Here is an 18,516-nt window from a genome sequence, read left to right as displayed (position 1 = left end):
GCGCCCTGCACAGACTTTCCCGTCTTGTCATTGGCTCACAGCCTTTAGCGTAAGACGCATCCAGAAAGTCTGTCGTGTGGCCTATCAGTCTTTCCTGCTATCCACAGTGAGCTTATCAGAGTCTGTCCTTCGGTGATGGTCTGCTAACTAGTTGGAGCTTCTCGTTTCAGCCTGGTGTACATCACAGCTGCCAGCATATCCTACTGTCACGTGTATATTGAGCTCATCAGATGCATGTGATAAAAAATACGGCTCCCGGGCAAACACTGATTCTGCTCTCACAGGGAGGAACTTATATGTGGCCATTCTCTCAGAGCCATCCGAGCGCTCTCTCATTTTAAGAAACCCTGCCTTAAATAATCAAAGACATCTGCCAAAAACATTTCACTCTGCAAATAGCAAATGGATTCATTGCTGCTGCTATGGCTGGCAAACTGACAGCTTGGAAATCAGAGCCATGGAGAGTAAAATGAATGGTTAGAGGAATCCAGAGGAATTTGGGAAACTGCATAAACCAAAGAGAGACGCTGTTTTTGAAATGTTTTGGAAAGCTGTGGAAGTCACAAAGTGGGTCCTAAGAAAAAACCTTATTCATCAAAAACTCCAGCACTACTTTTGCAGTAGAGAATGTTATATGAAAACTTCTTTTTGTCCTTCCCTGAGACCCTAGAGTGTCAAATGATCATAAGCTAATTACACTAAGAGAAAATAAACCTATTTGATCTTACATCACTGGTTGATTTCAAATGTTTCCACTTGCAAGCATTCTCTGTTTCCTCTGACCCGTGAAGGTTTTTCCTGATCTTGGTAACTGGAAACCTGGCCAAGTCCACGAACAAGAAGACAGAGACCAGTAAGGAGAACAGACTTTCAGAGGCTTCCATTAGGTCCCCCGGTGTGTTAGTACTTATTGAAAAAAATACATATATATAGTTCTGAAAAATCAGTTAAGAATTTTTCTCTCTTTAAAAACACTCTTTAAGTCCAGTTTATCTATAAACGGTCAAACCGTTCCAAACACAAATAAAAGCACAGATTTCTCTTCATTTTCAACAATTTTATTGAGAATATTTTGCAAATTAGATTTTACAACTTAACATTTTACATTAGAAATTTAGTCTACTACATAGTGGCAAATGTTTCATAGCATTACAGAAAAGCCCTCATTTCTTTGGATTTCTCTGTTCCGTTCCGAGCGCCTGAGACATATTTTTTCTGTCAGCTTCATTTTCATCTTCCTGTGAAAGAAATTTTAGAAAACGTTATAACACAATTTTCAGGGTATTCGTTAACTACAGTTATCACATTTTAATTTCATTTTTACCTGTAGGATTATGAAGCATTGTGATTTCAGTAATCCTGGGGGGAAAAAAACTACAAACAAAAATGGCAACACAGTTTGGCGTTTACATAGTTACAGTAAGTGGCATTGTATACTACTCGCTGGCTAAAACCTTTCATGGCATTTTTTTTTTTCCAAGAGCAAATCATTTTATCAGTGCTCTAAACATTACTTTTGAAGCACCTGCCATTGAAAAGTGTTCTTTGTTGGGGGTGAACCAGAAATGTCTACTTCACTGTTTGATAAAAAGCAATAAATCTAACTTGTAAGACACTCTACGTGCCCCAGCACGGTATTTTGGTCCCATCTAACACACTCTAGTGACGGGTCTGCCAATTTTCCAATTACTTGCACCACCATACGTTATCTGAAGATCAGTTAGGTCTAAAATAGGAAGCATGGGCATGTCAGGCTGTGAAATGCTTACAATCTTCTACAGTTTCAATTCAAAGTGGTAGCCTCATAACTCATAGCAGGGTCCTCTGAAATGCGATGAATAAATGAAGTGACATCATAAAGCCTGCTGCAGGAATGAAGTGCATGCTGTGTTCAATACTAAAGGGTCACCTTCAGCGTTAAGATAATGAGAGTCTGGAAAAATACTTCACTTTACAGTCCGTAACCCACTTCAGGAGTTGTGCTTCTGGAACAGCGTGCACATACAAAGCAGCCTGCCTTTCTAATACATTTGGTTTACCTCATGAGATAACTGAAATTAAAAGCATTTCCTAAATCTTCATTGAGTTAAAGAATGGATAATAATTTATTAAATATCCAAGAGTAGTAACCAAATAGCAGTATCATTAAACACATCATCCTATATCCCCGTGCCTTATAAAGCCAAATTCAATCGAATTGATTAATTGCTGAATACTGTTAATTAAAGTAAGTGTTAATGAAGGAACATACGCTGGTTTTCTTTGGGTCAGTGCCAGAAAGGGACAAACCAGCAACTAAAGGTGGCAAGAAACAACGCTTAGCAGAACTGACGCTGCCAATGTCTCCCTCAGGTCGCACGCTTGACGTCATATCCCAACCGCATCACCTGGGGACTCTGGGTATAGAGCAGCCGAATTCAGAACTGCAGTATGCAGTGAAAAATGAATCCAACAGAGGTTTATCAGGATTCATATGTAATTTGGAAAAGCAAAATATTGTTTATTTCCCATAACAATCTTGACTTACTAAAACAGCACTGAAAAACAGAAGAAAAATTGTTTGAAGGAACATAAGCCAATACAACCATTATCTGGTTCATTTCCTTTAACTTTTGGGAGAATGGAGCCTTTAAGAAAGGGGTTTATTTATTTTATTTGAAAGGCAGAAAGGGACAGAAATAGAGACAGCAATATAAAGACAGAGGTAAAAATGAGAGAGAATCTTCCGTCTGCTGGTCTACTCCACAATGGCTGAGCGGGGCCAGGTGGGAGCCAGGAGCTGCGAGCATGATCCAGGGCACCCACATGGGTCGAGGAAACCCAAGTACTTTCGCCAACTACCGCTGCTTTTCTGGGTGTCTTAGGGAGCTGGATCAGCAGTGCAGCAGATGGGATTCAAGCTGGTATCCATATGGAATGCTGTTGCTGCAGGTGGCAGCTTAACCCGCAGAGCCACAACACCAGCTTCCGTAAGAATGACGTCTTTATCTCATGGACCAATATGATTACTTGGTTTGGGAATTTTGCTTAGAAACTTTCAAAGTAGAAGTGCAAAGGGTTACTAATAACTGGTGACTAAGAAGCAACTGCACACAAATCAATTACTTTCATATTTACCTATGAACACAAATCACAGTATCAACCACATGGTTAATGAAAATAAAATTTTGTAAATGCCATTCATTCGGGTATGGCTTAATATATAATGACAAGATACGTGGGGAGACGCCGGTAAGCTAACAGAGTTACTGTTACTAATATCAAGGTTTGGTTGTTGGATTTTGCTTAGGAGTCATATAGACTTTATAAATGCATGCCTGCACTAACCCTGCTTCCTGGTCTGGGTAGCTACAGAACTGCCTCACACCTTTCTTTATATTGAAGATTTGTTTTATAATATCTTGCCATTCTAATGCATTCAAATGATTATACAAATACCATGAGCCGATCTCTTGTTTTCTTTACACAATGATATCTGTGATCTAGATGTAAAAAGGATTATAGAGGAGAGGAATAAAGGCATTTAATACTAATTACTGCATCACGACATTACAATTGCCATGGTAGAAAATCATCTAGATAATACTAATAGACTACACTGTAAGGAAAAGTGTTAGGATTATACCCAGTAAAGCCCCAGAAAAGGTTCTGTTTTTTTTTTTTTTTAAAGATTTATTTTTATTATTTTTTCATTGGAAAGGCGGATATACAGAGAGGAGAGACAGAGAGGAAGATCTTCCGTCCGATGATTCACTCCCCAAGTGAGCGCAACGGCCGATACTATGCCGATCTGAAGCCAGGAGCCTCTTCCGGGTCTCCCACGCGGGTGCAGGCTCCCAAAGCTTTGGGCCGTCCTCGACTGCTTTCCCAGGCCACAGGCAGGGAGCTGGAAGGGAAGCGGGGCCGCCGGGATTAGAACCAGCGCCCATATGGGATCCCGGGCGTGCAAGGCGAGGACCTTAACCACTGCGCCACTGCGCCACCGCGCCACCGCGCCGGGCCCAGTTCTGTTGTTTAGAAATGTTAATCCATGAGTTTAACAGCACAGGTTAATTTATATAAAAATCCGAAATGCAGTTCAAGATGAATAATTAAAGTAGCTCGGCCAACTATCAAAATGGACAAGTGATTCCAAATGAGTAAAACTGCAAAACACAAGCTTTTTCTAATCAAAGCATTTCTTTACCACTGAAAGTTAAGATGGGCAAGATGGCAGGACTTTTTTTTATTATTATTATTATTGCTAAGACAAGACATCTGTTTGTTTCCCAGTGAAAGAAGACCCTTACTATATGGATCATTTCCCTAGTGACAAGTCCTGACAAGTCTGACATTTGTTTCAGGAAATGTTCTGAAACAGCCAGCAAGAATATTTACCCTTTGAGACTATCAGAAAGCAGATAGGTTTAGCTTAATGTTTAAGCTTGGTAAATCCTATTCCAGAAAACATGTTGACTATAGCAACTCTTCCAGTCTATTACAGGAAATTTCAAGAAAGCACATTCCCACACCGCTCCCCCCCTCCCCATGCTTCAACTGGCTAATCCTCTTCTTGCCAAGTGCCAAGATCCCTTATGGGCACCGGTTCCCGTCTTAGCTGTTCCACTTCCCATCCAGCTCCCTGTGTGTCCTGGGAAAGCAGTGGAGGGGGCCTCAAGACTTGGGATCCTGCACCCACATGGGAGACCTGGAAGAAGCTCCTGGCCCTTAGGTTTGGATTGGCTCAGCTCCAGCCATTGAGGGCACTTGGGAATAAATAAGCAGGTGGAAGATCTCTCTGTCTCTCCTTCTCTCTACAGGAACTATGAGTTTCCTTAGCCTTCTTGCTTGTTTTGCACACTAACAGAACTGCACTGAACGGAATGATCACATTCAGAACACATGAACCATGTAGTGATTGTCCAATGCTCCAGGTGGCGATATGAGATTACAAGTTATTCTAATTGGGAAATAAGTCAAACCTTGCAAATCAAATCTCTCTTACCTCTGAATTAAACATTTTACTAAAATGTGTTTCTTGAATCGGAAATTAAAAAAAAAAAGGTTTTGCAAGGAAAAAAAATACAAACCTGTATACTCTACGCTGAAATATACAGCTAAAATCAATTGCTAGCTTTCTATCATTCTACTTAAAAGTACTTTCCTAAGCACCTAAACAAAATGTTTACAGTGATGCAGATGTTATCAATGTTGACAAATGTTACTGGTCTTTCTTTTTTTCTTTTTTGTGCTTTCCCACATTTTCTTACACTTCCGCTGTGAAAACGGTCACTTTCACAATCAGACAACAAAAGTTTTCTTTTAAGTTGCTTTATAATCTACATTTACAAAAACAATGATGTCAATTGCTTTTATTTTATCTAATGTACTATTTATAGCAAATATAAACAATGGGAAAATAGTAAAATGAAGCAAGAAGGTGCTGACCACTAAATTAAAATGTCTCTATTTTATAATATTTTCTATTTTGAACATTTGGTAGGCTAATCAGAGAAAAAAGAGTTCAAAACAGTTGAATTCAAAAATCATACTCAAAATTGCCTGTATGTTTTAGTAACGGTCCCAATAAGACATGAATATGGAGGACCCGTGTTGTGGCATGGTGAGTTATGACTCTGGCAACAGTGTTGGCATTCCGTCTGGGTGCCAGTTTGCATTCCGGCTGTTTCACTTCCTATCCAGCTCCCTGCTTACGGCCTGGGAGAGCAGCTGAGGACAGCCCCAGTGCTTGGGCCTCTGCACCTATTCAGGAGACATGGAAGAAGCTCTGGTCTCCTGGCTCCAACCTGGTCCACTTCTGGGCAGGCCTACGCCTGGCCAGTGTGGCCAACTGAAGAGTGAGCCAGCAACTGAAAGATCTCTCCTCCTTCTCTCCTCCTCTGTAACTCTGCCTTTCAAATAAATTAACAAATCTTTAAACGTTCATGTATATAGACAGTTTTTAGGAAAAAAAAATTGTGTTACATGCCACCTCTTCTGACAAGTGGCATTATAGAACAAGTGAAGAAAAGCAATATGCAAAAAAAAAAAAATCCAGCAATATACATTGTATTATTTCAACCTATTGTCAAAAACTACCTTCCCTGATTCATGTAAACTATATACCAGATTTAACTCTCAATAGGTTTTAAGACCCTGGTTTAATACAGAAAATATGCCAGTGCTGCACAATGAGAAAAAAAATTTATCTTAATAACTGGAGAAGTACTGATGATAATGAAAATGTTTTAGGCAAAATGAGCAAGCTGCATGCTTCAGACTAAAATTAATTAGAGTTTTTAATGTGTTGCAATTCCACCATAATTCTTTCAATGGTGCATTTACTTCATAGTAATAAACACTTGGGTCATTAAGTAAAATGCAAAACGCGTGTGATGTGCTACATTTAACAACCTTTGGCCCTTTTTTTTTCTGTACTTCTACATTCAGTTTTCCAAGGCATTGAATAAGCAATTGAAGATCACAATTAAATTTCCTGACTTTGCATATTTGAGGTTATTATTTCATTTAGTACAAAAGGCAATTAATCTACCATTTTACAACTGCTTTCCAACTTTACTGGTCCACGATAGATACTGAAATGAACCTACAAGAAATGCTTAATTAAATTTACTGTAAAAAGCATAAGTAATGACGGAAGTTGTATATTTAATGATGTTAAAAAACTAAAGTAACATGGTGCCTTCTTAGTAAGCCCAGTTCTAGCACATTTGTTCTTAAGCAGAACAGACTTACTTCTATTTTTTTTTTTTTTACTGGTTTTCCCTACTTAGTGATCCCCATACAACAAAGGCAGTCACAAGTCTGCCTTTACACACCATTACAAACCATGATTTCAACAGCAAATAAGAAAGAGGACAGCAATGAATCTCCTACTTCGTGCTTGTGAGTAGAAAAATATAGATTTCTGTATTGAGCGATTTTTCAAGCTGGATTATAAAACACTGGCTCATTAAAATTTTCAAACACAAACATGCTTAGAAATATATACATTCAGTATGCTTAGAAATTTGTAAAAACTACATGGATTATATGAGCAGGAAAATATCTTACATATTTTATTCATTCGTACTTAATAAGCGATAGCTACAGTACAGGATTGGCCATTGTGGCAGCAGCGTCTTCTTTAATAGAGTGTAACAGGTCCTTGTTTATTCAGAAGACGGGCGAGAAAGTGGCACAGACTGAAACAGTACTACATGGATCAGAAGAATAAGAAAGATAAGAAAAGGTGTTTTTGTTTTTTTCACTTAGGGTCTAATGTTCTTTTTTTTTTTTTTTAACCAAAACTAACTTCTATAGAGCCAAAAGAAAAGTAATCATAGACCATTTTAGTTAATACCACAATAAAAAGAGAAAATATTAAACTACAAATTCATATTTTATTGTTGAATTGTAATAATCTAGGTAGTTTTAGCATCTAAATAATAGCATATACAATCTTAAAGCTGGCATAGAAAAAAGTGTCTTCAAACAATGAAAATGACTACTTAATGAAAAGTATACTATTTATATAACTATAATTTCACTGAATCAAACTTATACAATGCAAAGATTAATTCAGATTTATATAAAATCATATGATTTTAATCATTTCAATACTTACAATTGTTCCAGTATTATTACTTATGGGAGCTGATATTTTAATTTGTTCATTTTGAGACTGACAAACTAGAAGATGTATGGGGCAATTCTTGTTCTCTTACATTTCTTGTTTCTGGTTAGTGTTATCAAGTCACTGAATATTAAAGCAACAATCCTGAGATCTTCTCTAAGCCTCTATTCTATGTAGCAAAATACACACCACCAGACTGACAAAAATATGAAATACATTTCATACCAGACTCTTCAAGCTATCTAATGACTTAAAACTATTCCCCAAACTGTCTTCTGAACGCAAATGGTTTAAAAAGACTTTGTTAAGGGAAAAGCAGTCATCTTGTGCCCTGATGGGATGCACTGTGAGGTGGCATGCCCTCTGGTCTGGGGTCTGGCAACTGTCCCCGGAATGGGCATCCCAGGTTCACTCATGGAAGAGTATCAGACCGATTCAGATGATCCTGAAATGAAATGGGCGATCCTGGATTAGATCCAAGACTAGACAAAAGACACTACTGACAAAACTGGTAAAAATCCAAATAAATTCTATGATGTGTTGTCTTGTTTTGTTTTGCTTTGTTTTGTTGCAAACTCAGATATACAAAGAGGAGGGGAGACAGAGAGGAAGATTTTCTGTCTGCTGATTCACTCCCCAAATGACAGCAATGGTGGGAGCTGGGCCAATCTGAAGCCAGGAGCCCGGAGCCTCTTCCAGTTCTCCCACGTGGATGCAGGGGTCCAAAGCTTTGGGCTGTCCTCTACTGCTTTCACAGACCACAAGTAGGGAGCTGGATGGGAAGCAGGGCTGCCAGGATAAGAATCGGCACCCATATGGGATCCCAGCACATGCAAGGCAAGGACTTCAGCCGCTGAGCTACTGCGCGGGGCCCTGATTTACTATTATTGCACTAAGGTTATTTTTAACTTTATAAAATTTTTACGCTTACATATAAAATGTCAACTTAAGGAGCAACTGGATAAAAAGTATATGAGAATTCTTCATGTTATTTTTGTAACTCTTTTTAAAGGCTGAAGTATTAATATAAAAAGTAAAACAGATGAATACCAAATAATCTTTCCTGGATAATACAAGCACTATGAAGGTACCTGCCAAAAACAATACACAGGGGCAATCAAAGTCATGGATAACGGGGTTTTCAGCATTTCCATGATGGAGACATCTCATAACTGACTGCACACTACAAATTAGTATTTACTGCCTGCCAATATAACCACACTCATTCAGTAATAATGATGAGATTTCACACATGAAACTCACAGTTGTATTTTCTGGATTCATGCAGTTTTTAAGTACTTAGGCTAAAAAAGAGAGAGAAAAGAAAAAAGAAATTTTTCCATGGAAACCTCATTTGAGCTGGGATAGACTTAATTGTATATTAAATATTACAAGTCAAAATATTGGACATCATTTTCTGAAGAGCCATTTTTGCCCTTCCTCCCCCCTTTTTTTTTTGGACAACCCACCGACAGATTCAACTGAGTTCATTAAATAATATTTTCATTTTAGAATAGTCTGGAAAAAAGTTTTGTTTCTTAACTCATCGCAAACATTTTAAAAGATGATACCGCTTCTTATAACTGTATCTTTAACTTGTTGAAATCTGTTCTCTTTATCTGAGTAAAATAAATAAATAAATAAACTTTGAAGAACTGCTAAAGAAAAAGAGAGAGAGAGAGATGATATTAACCTAGAACCCTTCCTTTCTTCTTTCCACAGAACTTCGCTCAGCAATGAGTGTATTCCAGATGCCAGGCAAAGTGGTGGAGGTAACTGGGATGAATAAGAGGACATACTGCCTAGAAAATCTTATTCTACAATGTGGCAGACAGGTGTGCAAATAATTACAATGCCACAGAGAAAGAATATAATAAAGTATATTGGGAATATAAATGTGATAAAGAAAGTTAAACCACTGCAATATAAAAGCAGAGTTTTTCTTAATGATTAATATGCTACAGAGTTCAGCTATGGCATCAAAATAATATACCTTTCTTCATGCTCAAATATTAGTGCCATTAATCATCACAACAAATGTTTCTCAGTTTAACTTACGCTGCTCTTCTATTAAGATAAACACGACAACAAAGACTGCTCATCTCAGGGATACAGTTGTGCTCAAAAAGTGAATTGTTAAAACTTTACTCCCAAGTGAACAGCTTATGTTTCTTAAAATATCTTCATTTCAAGCTGAGTGCTATTTTCCCTAGAGTGAATCCATTAATCTCTATGGTTTTATTGAAAATTAATAGCTCATTAGACATTCAAGTAGTGCTTTTCCTATGGCACATTAATTTTTCATGAATTAAAAAAAGTTGATTTTGCTTGAAGAAAAATTAAAAGTAATATTTTAGGAAATTTCATGGAAAGAAATTCTCTAATGCCAGCATTTTATGATACTCAAAAGTAACAATCATATTTCTACATCTTGAACTTGCAAAATATTTTTTAGCTTCAATTTTGTTTGGGTTTTTGGGGGAGTGGGGAGGAAGGAAAAGACTAAATGGTTTAAATTCCCACCATAATGAAAACCATTCACTGGTATACACTTAAATGAGTCAAAAAAAAAAAAAAAGCAGGTCACATGGCAAGCATTAAATCACATACAGAGCTGTCTGAAATGTATTCATTTAACCAATAATTTCTACAACCAGTCAAATATTTGATAGGGTTATATATTTCCCAATATTTCTTCATTTAGGCTACATTAGGAAAATACTGCTTCATAATTATTTTTCCAAACATTCTATTTGAAAATGATACCCAGTAGGCCACATTAGCTATTCCCTTCTCTTGGAATGAACATTAACTATGTGTCAGGCACTGTGCTAGGTGTTAAAAAGCCATATACATGACATAGTTCCTGCCTGATAGGGCCCATAGGCTGTGACTAATATCAGTTACTGAAGTAACTGCATCACTGCAGTTATGATACATTAAATGAAGGCAAAAAGTGTCTAAAGATCTGAAAGCTTCAGCGAAATTGCCCCACACTCCAAAAAAAAAAATAATAATAAATAAATAAAAAAACTCTTGGAGATCTGAAGTTCAGGAAAAGGAGTTGGCCAGAAAAACAATAATGGGAAGAACATTTAAAATACAGGGAATGATGGAAACGTAAGTTGGCTGAGGCCGAATGAGAGACAGGAAGACAGCGAGAAATGAAACAAAAAGGCAGGCAATGCTGCCTTCAGTAGTTCTTACCCAATGCTCAATTACTTATGATGTCATTGTATTTGTCATTTTTCTTCTGTCATTTGTGTAATGGAGAAAGTTTGGGCTTTATGGTCAGCGACTGGCAAATTAGGTTCAAATCCTTACTGATACACACAACACTGAAAAGTACTTTGAAGAAGTCATTAACCTTTTCTGAACCTCATTTTTCTCATTTGTAAAACCGTCATAACTACTTTTGATGGCTAAAAGTATGGCATGGTATAAAATGTGAGAAGCATAACACAAAACTGGCCCATGGAAATAAACTCTATTCCCCCATTCCACCCAGGTTAATGTAATGATAAGTTTTAACTAAAAATCGAGTCCTGAGAAGGAGGGGGGCAGCAGGGAACCTCTTCAACACACCACTTCTTAGTCGAACAATCGTAAGAGCATAATTTAAAAACAAAATCCAGCACCAACTCTGTCCCTGTAAATTCTTACTCTCACAATTTCAATTGTTTTCATTATTCAATTGTTTTACAAATGAGAATAGAGACAATAGTAGAAAAATAAGTTAGCTATGTGAATGATTACACTCAAACATACCTACCTATATGCATTAATAGGAAGGAGCTAAGAATTCAATAATTCCTCTAAACCGTACCACGTGCATTTGATCAGCATTTTTGGTTAAAGTTCTTCCCAGAGTTACCCTAGGATCTGCATAATCTTGCCACTGTTGAGGAATGCACATTAACAGCCTTTCTCCCTAATTCAAGCGACAATGCTAGTGAAGTGGTAAAACCGAAATGAAAACAATCGAAAATTTAGGTAGGACCACGATATAAGAAAAATAAACAGAATGATTTGATTTAGAAATTAGGCAAATAAGAATCAAGATGGAGAAACAGGGTAAGGGCACATTTAAATAGAAGGAGAAACGTTACCGAGGGTGAAGCAGAAAGTTCACATTCCCAGAAATAGGAGAGGAGAGGCCAATGGTAGAGTCACCTGGAAACTGATGGACGCAGGAAAACAGTGGACACAACGGTGTGGTGCTGCAGTGACCTGATATGCCAGCGGCATTCAGCAAACAGCAATCTGAGCTCCACCTGTGGCCAGAGCTATACCAGCAGCCAGCTGGGAAGGAGAGTTCACTGGGAACCCAGGAAGTGAACCCAGACAAAGAATTGCCCATCCTGCTGGTTTGTTTGATTGGACCAGCAGCAGAGACAGAGCAGCAGAAACCAAACAGGTGGTGTGGGAACAGGGTGGATTTCACAGTCTAAACCCCCAGCAGAGCCAAACTGGGCGCCATCTCGTGTAAGGAGGCAATGGCAATGGGACAGGACTGTGCATGCACCAAGCTGGGAGTGAACTCATTTCAGGCTCAGTGAATTGCAATGACTTGGCATCCTTTAGGTTCCACCCAAAATAAGTCTGGGTAGCCTCCAGACCCAATGGGCAGCAAACTCCATGAGTTGAGACTGCAGGGACAAGAGTGAGCTGTGTATGTGCTGAGCTGGGAGCAAATTCATTGAGCTCAGTACATTGTACTGGTCCCATATTGAAAATAATACCGACTTTGACATCTTATGATTCAAAATAAGTCCAGGTGGCCCTCAGACCTAAAAGCCAAAAGGTTTCAATAAGCAACCAAGCTAGTGTCTCCCTAATCCTGAGGTCCCATTAAATTCCTCACCGATTCATAGATCATACAGTAGCATCATGTTCTTCAAGAAAGTTCTTGATTTCCTTTTTCATTTCTTAAGTGACATATTAGTCATTCAGTAGCATGTTGTTTAACTTCGATGCATTGTAAATTTTTTTCTTTCTGCTTTTGATTTTGTTTTGTGCCTTTTCATTTAAGGGAATGTGCAGTGACTGTATCATGCAGACTGTCAAATCCAGTGGCATGTTGTTTAACTTCATGGCATTGTTAGTTTCTGTTTTTCTTCCTATTTTTGGTTTTGTCTTGTGGCTTTTCACTTGGCGGGGGAGGGGGGATCTATAGTGACTGTATGACGGAGATTGACATGTCCAGATAAGAGAATTCGGTGCAGTGTGCCTCTGTATTTCCTGATCGAGGATGGACTCTCAGTGTCTTGACAATGGGATGCTGGACTCTGCCATTGTCCATACCTGCAATGATTGGCTTATGACTGTTTATGAGCAACTATGCTGTTGTAATGATATGGGAGAACTTAGTGGCGGGGGACGGGGTATTAGGGGAGGGTATAGAGGAAATCCCAGGACTTGTGGAATTGTAAACGACAGTAATGGCAATAATAATAAAAAAAGAAATTAGACAAATACAGTTTAACAAAGTGAAATAATAACTTTTTTGAAGAAAATAGGCCTCAACCTTACAGTTACAAAGCACTGTTTGAATGTCTACATAAACTTACAATAAATCCAAGGATACCTTGGAAAGCTGGGTTAAACTCTTCATTTCATCCTTGGAGAAGTGTGTGTGGTTCAATTGCTTAACCACAGATTCCACAAGTGATTCCTTAATTTCTTTTTCAGTGAAGCTCTTGGGAATGTTGAGAGTTCAAACTCAAGGATTTTATGGGGAAAATCCCAATTTACTCATATTTTTAGAAGTTTTTATGTATTGATTTTATTAGTTTGTTTGAAAGGCAAGCAGACACACACACAGAGAAAGATGGAGAGAAACACAGACTCAGCCAACCAGACAGGGATCTTCCCTTAACACACTAATGTACTCCCCAGACGCTTGCAACAGCCAGCCCTGGACAAGGGGGAATTTAAGAGCACAGAATTCAATCTGCATCTCCCACATGGATGACAGCGACATTACCTGAGCCATCTCTCTTGTTGTTCAGGGTGAACAACAGCAAGAAGTTACAATTTGAAGAAAAGTCAGCATTAGAACTCAGGAACTCTGACATGAACAGTGGGGGTCCCAAGCAGTATCTTAACTGCTAGGCCAACTCCTGCCATTTAATATACTTTGAAATTGAATATAAAACTTAGATACAATGGTTCAGTTTTTTAAAATGCATTCAAACATATAGAAATGAGAAAATATACAAAAGTTAATTATTTTATAGAAACATTATTTGGCAAACACACCATATCATCAAAAATATGTTACCTGCTGGAGTTTTGTTTGGCACAGCAGTTGAGAAATGGCTTGCAACTTCTGATTACCACATTACAGTTCTTGAGTTTAAATTCTAGGGTTCCTACTTCTGCTAGTGCACATTCTGGGAAGTAGCACCTTGCCATCCACATGGAAGAGCTCGTTTGAACTCCCAGTTTCACACTGGCTGGGCCCAGCTTTTATTCTATGCACATGGGAAATGAAACAGTGGATGGAAGATCTCTCCATCTGTGTCCTTCACTTTGCCTTTCAAATAAATAGTTTTTAAACTTTAACTTGCTATTTTTCACAATGCAGATGTATTCAACATCTAGGACATATAAATTAATAATTCCATTGCTTATACAAAGTTTCTCTTTTTTTAATTTTCTTTTATTTCTTAGATTACTGAACTAGTGTCCATCATTGAAAATATATGGATCCCCAGCTGTAGGCAACTGCCTAGGTTGCCTTGTTCCTAGGCAAATGTTAGATAACAGGCAGAAAAGCCAATAACTGGCTGACCTTCTGGGCCTGGTTAATGCCAAATCTGTGTACACTGGGCTGGGTCATGCTGCTTGAGCCCCAGGGGAAACAGGGTCTAGGACATATTGGAGTGGAAGTAGCTGAGGACATGTTTGTCAGGGTTGAGGGGATGACATCTGGGATCTTCTACAGACCAGGCCACTGCACTTACAGGTATGCAAGGGAGTTGAGATGGAGTGGTTTCGATGGGGGAAACTGGAGGGCATGTCTGGGTCAGGCCTAAGTAGCATCACCCACCACTGACTGGCATACTCAAAAGCTGGGGCTCGAGGCATGCCTGGATGGGCTAGACAGATGTTGGAACAAAGGCTGGACCACGTAAGGCTGGGCCAAAGCACCCACTAGAATGAAGATAACCAGATCAAGGGGCAGATTTTGTAGTGGATTTGTAGGCTTGAGATGTGGGACTGCAGCATTTGCCAGTTTACCTGGAGAGCTGAGGGTGGTGACAGTCCAAGCCAGGCTGGATCAAGGAATTCACCTGACACTCATGGGAGCCAGGTCCAAGAGAAGGCTTGGCTGGGCCAGGTTGCAGCAACCACTGGCACTTGCAAAGGCCAGACTCGGGGCACAACATGCCTAGTAGGGCTATAGTGCCTGTTGGCACCTGTAAGATCTGGGACTGGGAGTGGGCTTTGTAGGGGAAGTTGGGGGAAACTCTTCTAACTAGGTTGTAACTCTTGCTGGGAAGCACAAGAGCCAGGCCTGAGGACAGGACAGGCCAGACAAGACTGCAGTACTTGTCAGTCTTTGTGTGGTCCAGGTCTGGAGGAGCATGGGGACTGGTTGGGCTGGGTCATCCATAGCACCTGCTGGCACACAGAAGAGCCAGGACAGGGTGTAGGCCACACTTAGCTGGGCTAGGGTGCAACACCTGCCAGCAAAAGCTGAGACTCTGGGTGGGTCATGCCAGTCTGGGTCAAAGTACCTGCAGCATGCAAAAGATGTAAGGCTAGGAAAGGCCTGGTTGTGGAACTATGAGGATACCTCTGCTTCGCTGAAGCGCCTACTGGTGAGATGAGTGCCGGGGGCTGGGAGCAAGCTGGGCTAGACAAGGCCAGAGCACCCACCATTAACATGCCAAGTAGGCTGAGTTTGGTGTAGGCCAGCTTGGGTTAGGCTTCAGTACATGCTGATGCTCCTGAGAGTCAGAATGGTTGTGGAACAGCTATGGCTAGGCCGTAGCACCCATCAGTTCACATGAGAGTGGGGTCAGGAGTGTTTCAGGCTGGGCTTGGCTGTATCGCCCACTGCTGAAAGCTAGAATGGACTGGGCTAATCAGGATAGGCCACAGTATCTGGTAGTGAGTGCCAGGCTTGGGGGCTGGACATGTCAGGTTGGGCCACAGCACCTGTTAGCACATGCAGTATCTGGGGCTAGGGGTGGTTCTGCTAGGGAAATTCCTCTACCAGGCCAAAGCTCCCACTGGTGAGCATGAGTCAGGGCTGGGGGCAGGCCAGGCCAGGATAGGCTGTAGCATCCATAAGCATATGTGTGAGCCAGATTTGCTGGTAGGCTGGGCTTGGTCAGTTTGCAGCACACACACACACACACACACACACACACACACACACACACACACACACACACATTGGCACAAGCAAGAACCAAGACAGGTGCAGGCCAGGCTGGGTTGGACCACAACCTTCAGTGGGCCATCTCAGACTTAGTTGCAGCACCTGCTGGCATGCCTAAGACCCGGGGCTGAGTAGAAAAACTGTGGTTGACTTTCATTGAGCCTCTGCTTCCAATAGTGCCATGTGAGCATTGGAACTGAAAGTGGGCTGGTCTGGAGGTAAGCTAGGCTGGAATAGGTTGCTGCACCCACTGGCGCACTTGAGAAGTAGAGTGGCTACAGGCCACTCATTAGGACACAGTACCTGTTGGCAAGTGCCAGGACTGGGTGTGAGTCATGTCAGGATAGACCACAGTACCTCTTGGCAGGTGCAAGATCAGGGGTGGAAATGGGTCATTGCAGGGGATCTGTGAGCATTCCCCTGCTGGGCACCCAGGGCTGGGGGTAGGACAGGCAGGACAAGGCAGTGGCACCATCACCCCCACTAGGACTGGGTCTGTGGCAGGCTGGTTGGGTTGGGTTCAGCATTCATTGGTTTCCATGGGAGGTAGGGCTGTGGACAGAACTGACCAGTATGTTCTTTTGTTGGTTGGGGCAGGTGACAGACCAAGCCTGACACTGCACTAACTGGTACACACAAGATTCAAGTCGGAGGTCATTCCAGAAGAGATTTCTTGGGAGGACTCCCCAACTAGATCCTTAGATTCAAACCACGGACACAAGGAAAATCACAAAATATGTAGTTCAGCCTTGGAGTGCATGTATTCAGACCTGGGCCTCCTCAGTTGTTGATGCTTGTGCAGTGCACACCATGCCCAAATTCACACAGGAACATGACAGCCAGCTCCAGATTGGACAACTCTCCTGGCAAGCTCTGTATCAAGGGTTTAGGTCTGTGGATGCACTAAGGTGGATTCTGTCGGTCAACAGACCTTAAAAAGATTTTTCTCAATCCTGGTGCAATGAAGCCTTTAATGTCTCAGAATTATCAAAACCACTCAAGAAGCATTCAGAACATTCCCCCTATCCCTGACAGCTGATGTAGTTTGACAGCAAGGAGCAACCCAGGTCTTCCAGCATACACAAGAAAAACAAACAAACAAACAAAAAACCTGAAACACTTGTCTTGCCCACATTCCTCCATACTTCAACCCTCCTCACCCTAATCAGCGTCGTGCCCAGGCGCATATCTCTCTCAACTATGCAAACAATATTAACAATAAAATAAAACAAAACAGAAAATACATGGAGGGTAGCTCCTTTATTCTACTCTTTTGATATATAAATTGTTCTTAAGAGCCATACGATTTTAGAACTGAAACATACGCTACTCAAAGTTGTTTGTTTTTTCATTGCAGCTGGAGAACCATCTGCAGGAGTAGTAACTGGTGTCTCCAGAGTCCACAGTCATTACTGGCAGAGCTGTCCCTGTGCCTCCTTAGTTATAGCTGGAGCTGTCTCCGAGGAGTCAGTACTGACACAAGTAAGATTTTAAATCAAATGATGACTACTACAGCAGATAGAGAATAATGTGTTTGTGTGTGTACATCTGATGTGTAGAACTGATCATGTATTTAAAAACAGTTGGGATATTCTTGCACAAGGCGCCGCGTTAGTAGAGCAGGAATCACACAGGTATTGGTTGCATATTTGAATCCTGTTTTGGCACTGACCTATGGTGTGAAAATACACTTGGAAAGAACTGGAATTAGGTAAAAACTAACTTCAATCCACATTTTGAAAATATCAAGAACACTTGTTGGGAATCACCAAACCAGTTCAGCTTCCCTTTCACTCATTTTTCACAATTACTTGGGTTTGTCGTTCATAGCCTTCATATCACATGCCTACTGTGTCTTGACAGAATACAAGTACCAAGAGGACAGGGATTTTGTCCTGACAGGTCTGCCCCGGTAGTCCCCGAAACATCCACTGGGAGTTATCCTTATCATACACTCAACCAACACCTGTTAAATGAAAGCAAGAAGAAAAACTAGAAGTCGAAGTATGAGTACATCAACATTTAATGATGGTTGTTTTAGCCTGTTTTATATTGTTATAATAAAATATTACAGATGGGATAATTTACAAAGAAATTGTTGGAATTCTGCAAATTGAGAAATCCAAGATCAAGGATTCACTGCTGGTGAAAGCTTTCATGGTGCACCATCCTATGACTGACCACCAAAGGGGAGGGAGTATGTGACAGCAACAGGGTAAGAGGTGCTCAGACTGGTAAAAAGTCCAGTCCGTGTCTGCGGTAACTAGCCTAAACTGTGACAATCACATTCATCCATTCAGCATCCTGCTAATCTCTTACTAGAACCTATTCCCCAACGATATTTTGTTTGGGGAGTTAAGATCACAACACATAAACCACCACTTATTTCTTTTGCCTTTTCTTTTTTAATTTGCAAAAAATTTATATTGAACAACCATTATTCACATAATCAAAAATAATATATTTTTAAAATGCAACCTTTAAAGTAATCTTCCAGGCCCAACAC

At 40.3% G+C, this 18,516-nt stretch overlaps 1 protein-coding gene across 2 annotated transcripts in view; it reads right to left on the bottom strand.

The window, feature by feature from the left end:
* Positions 1-1,051: 1,051 nt before the first annotated feature.
* Positions 1,052-18,516, bottom strand: part of PHF14 (PHD finger protein 14) — a 114,445-nt gene continuing 96,980 nt past the window's right edge. For both annotated transcript variants that reach the window (XM_040965006.1, XM_040965014.1), the window contains one exon: positions 1,052-1,238. In XM_040965006.1, the coding sequence (XP_040820940.1) occupies positions 1,164-1,238 (75 nt within the window). In that variant the 3' untranslated portion in view covers positions 1,052-1,163. The remainder of the gene's footprint in view (positions 1,239-18,516) is intronic.

The sequence above is a fragment of the Ochotona curzoniae genome, unplaced genomic scaffold (assembly GCF_017591425.1).
Source record: "Ochotona curzoniae isolate NIBS_2020 unplaced genomic scaffold, NIBS_Ocur_1.0 scaffold_3835, whole genome shotgun sequence".
In the NCBI taxonomy this organism is placed as follows: Eukaryota; Metazoa; Chordata; class Mammalia; order Lagomorpha; family Ochotonidae; genus Ochotona; species Ochotona curzoniae.
Note: the sequence above shows the minus strand (reverse complement) of the source record. Positions and strands in the feature narration are given on the sequence as shown.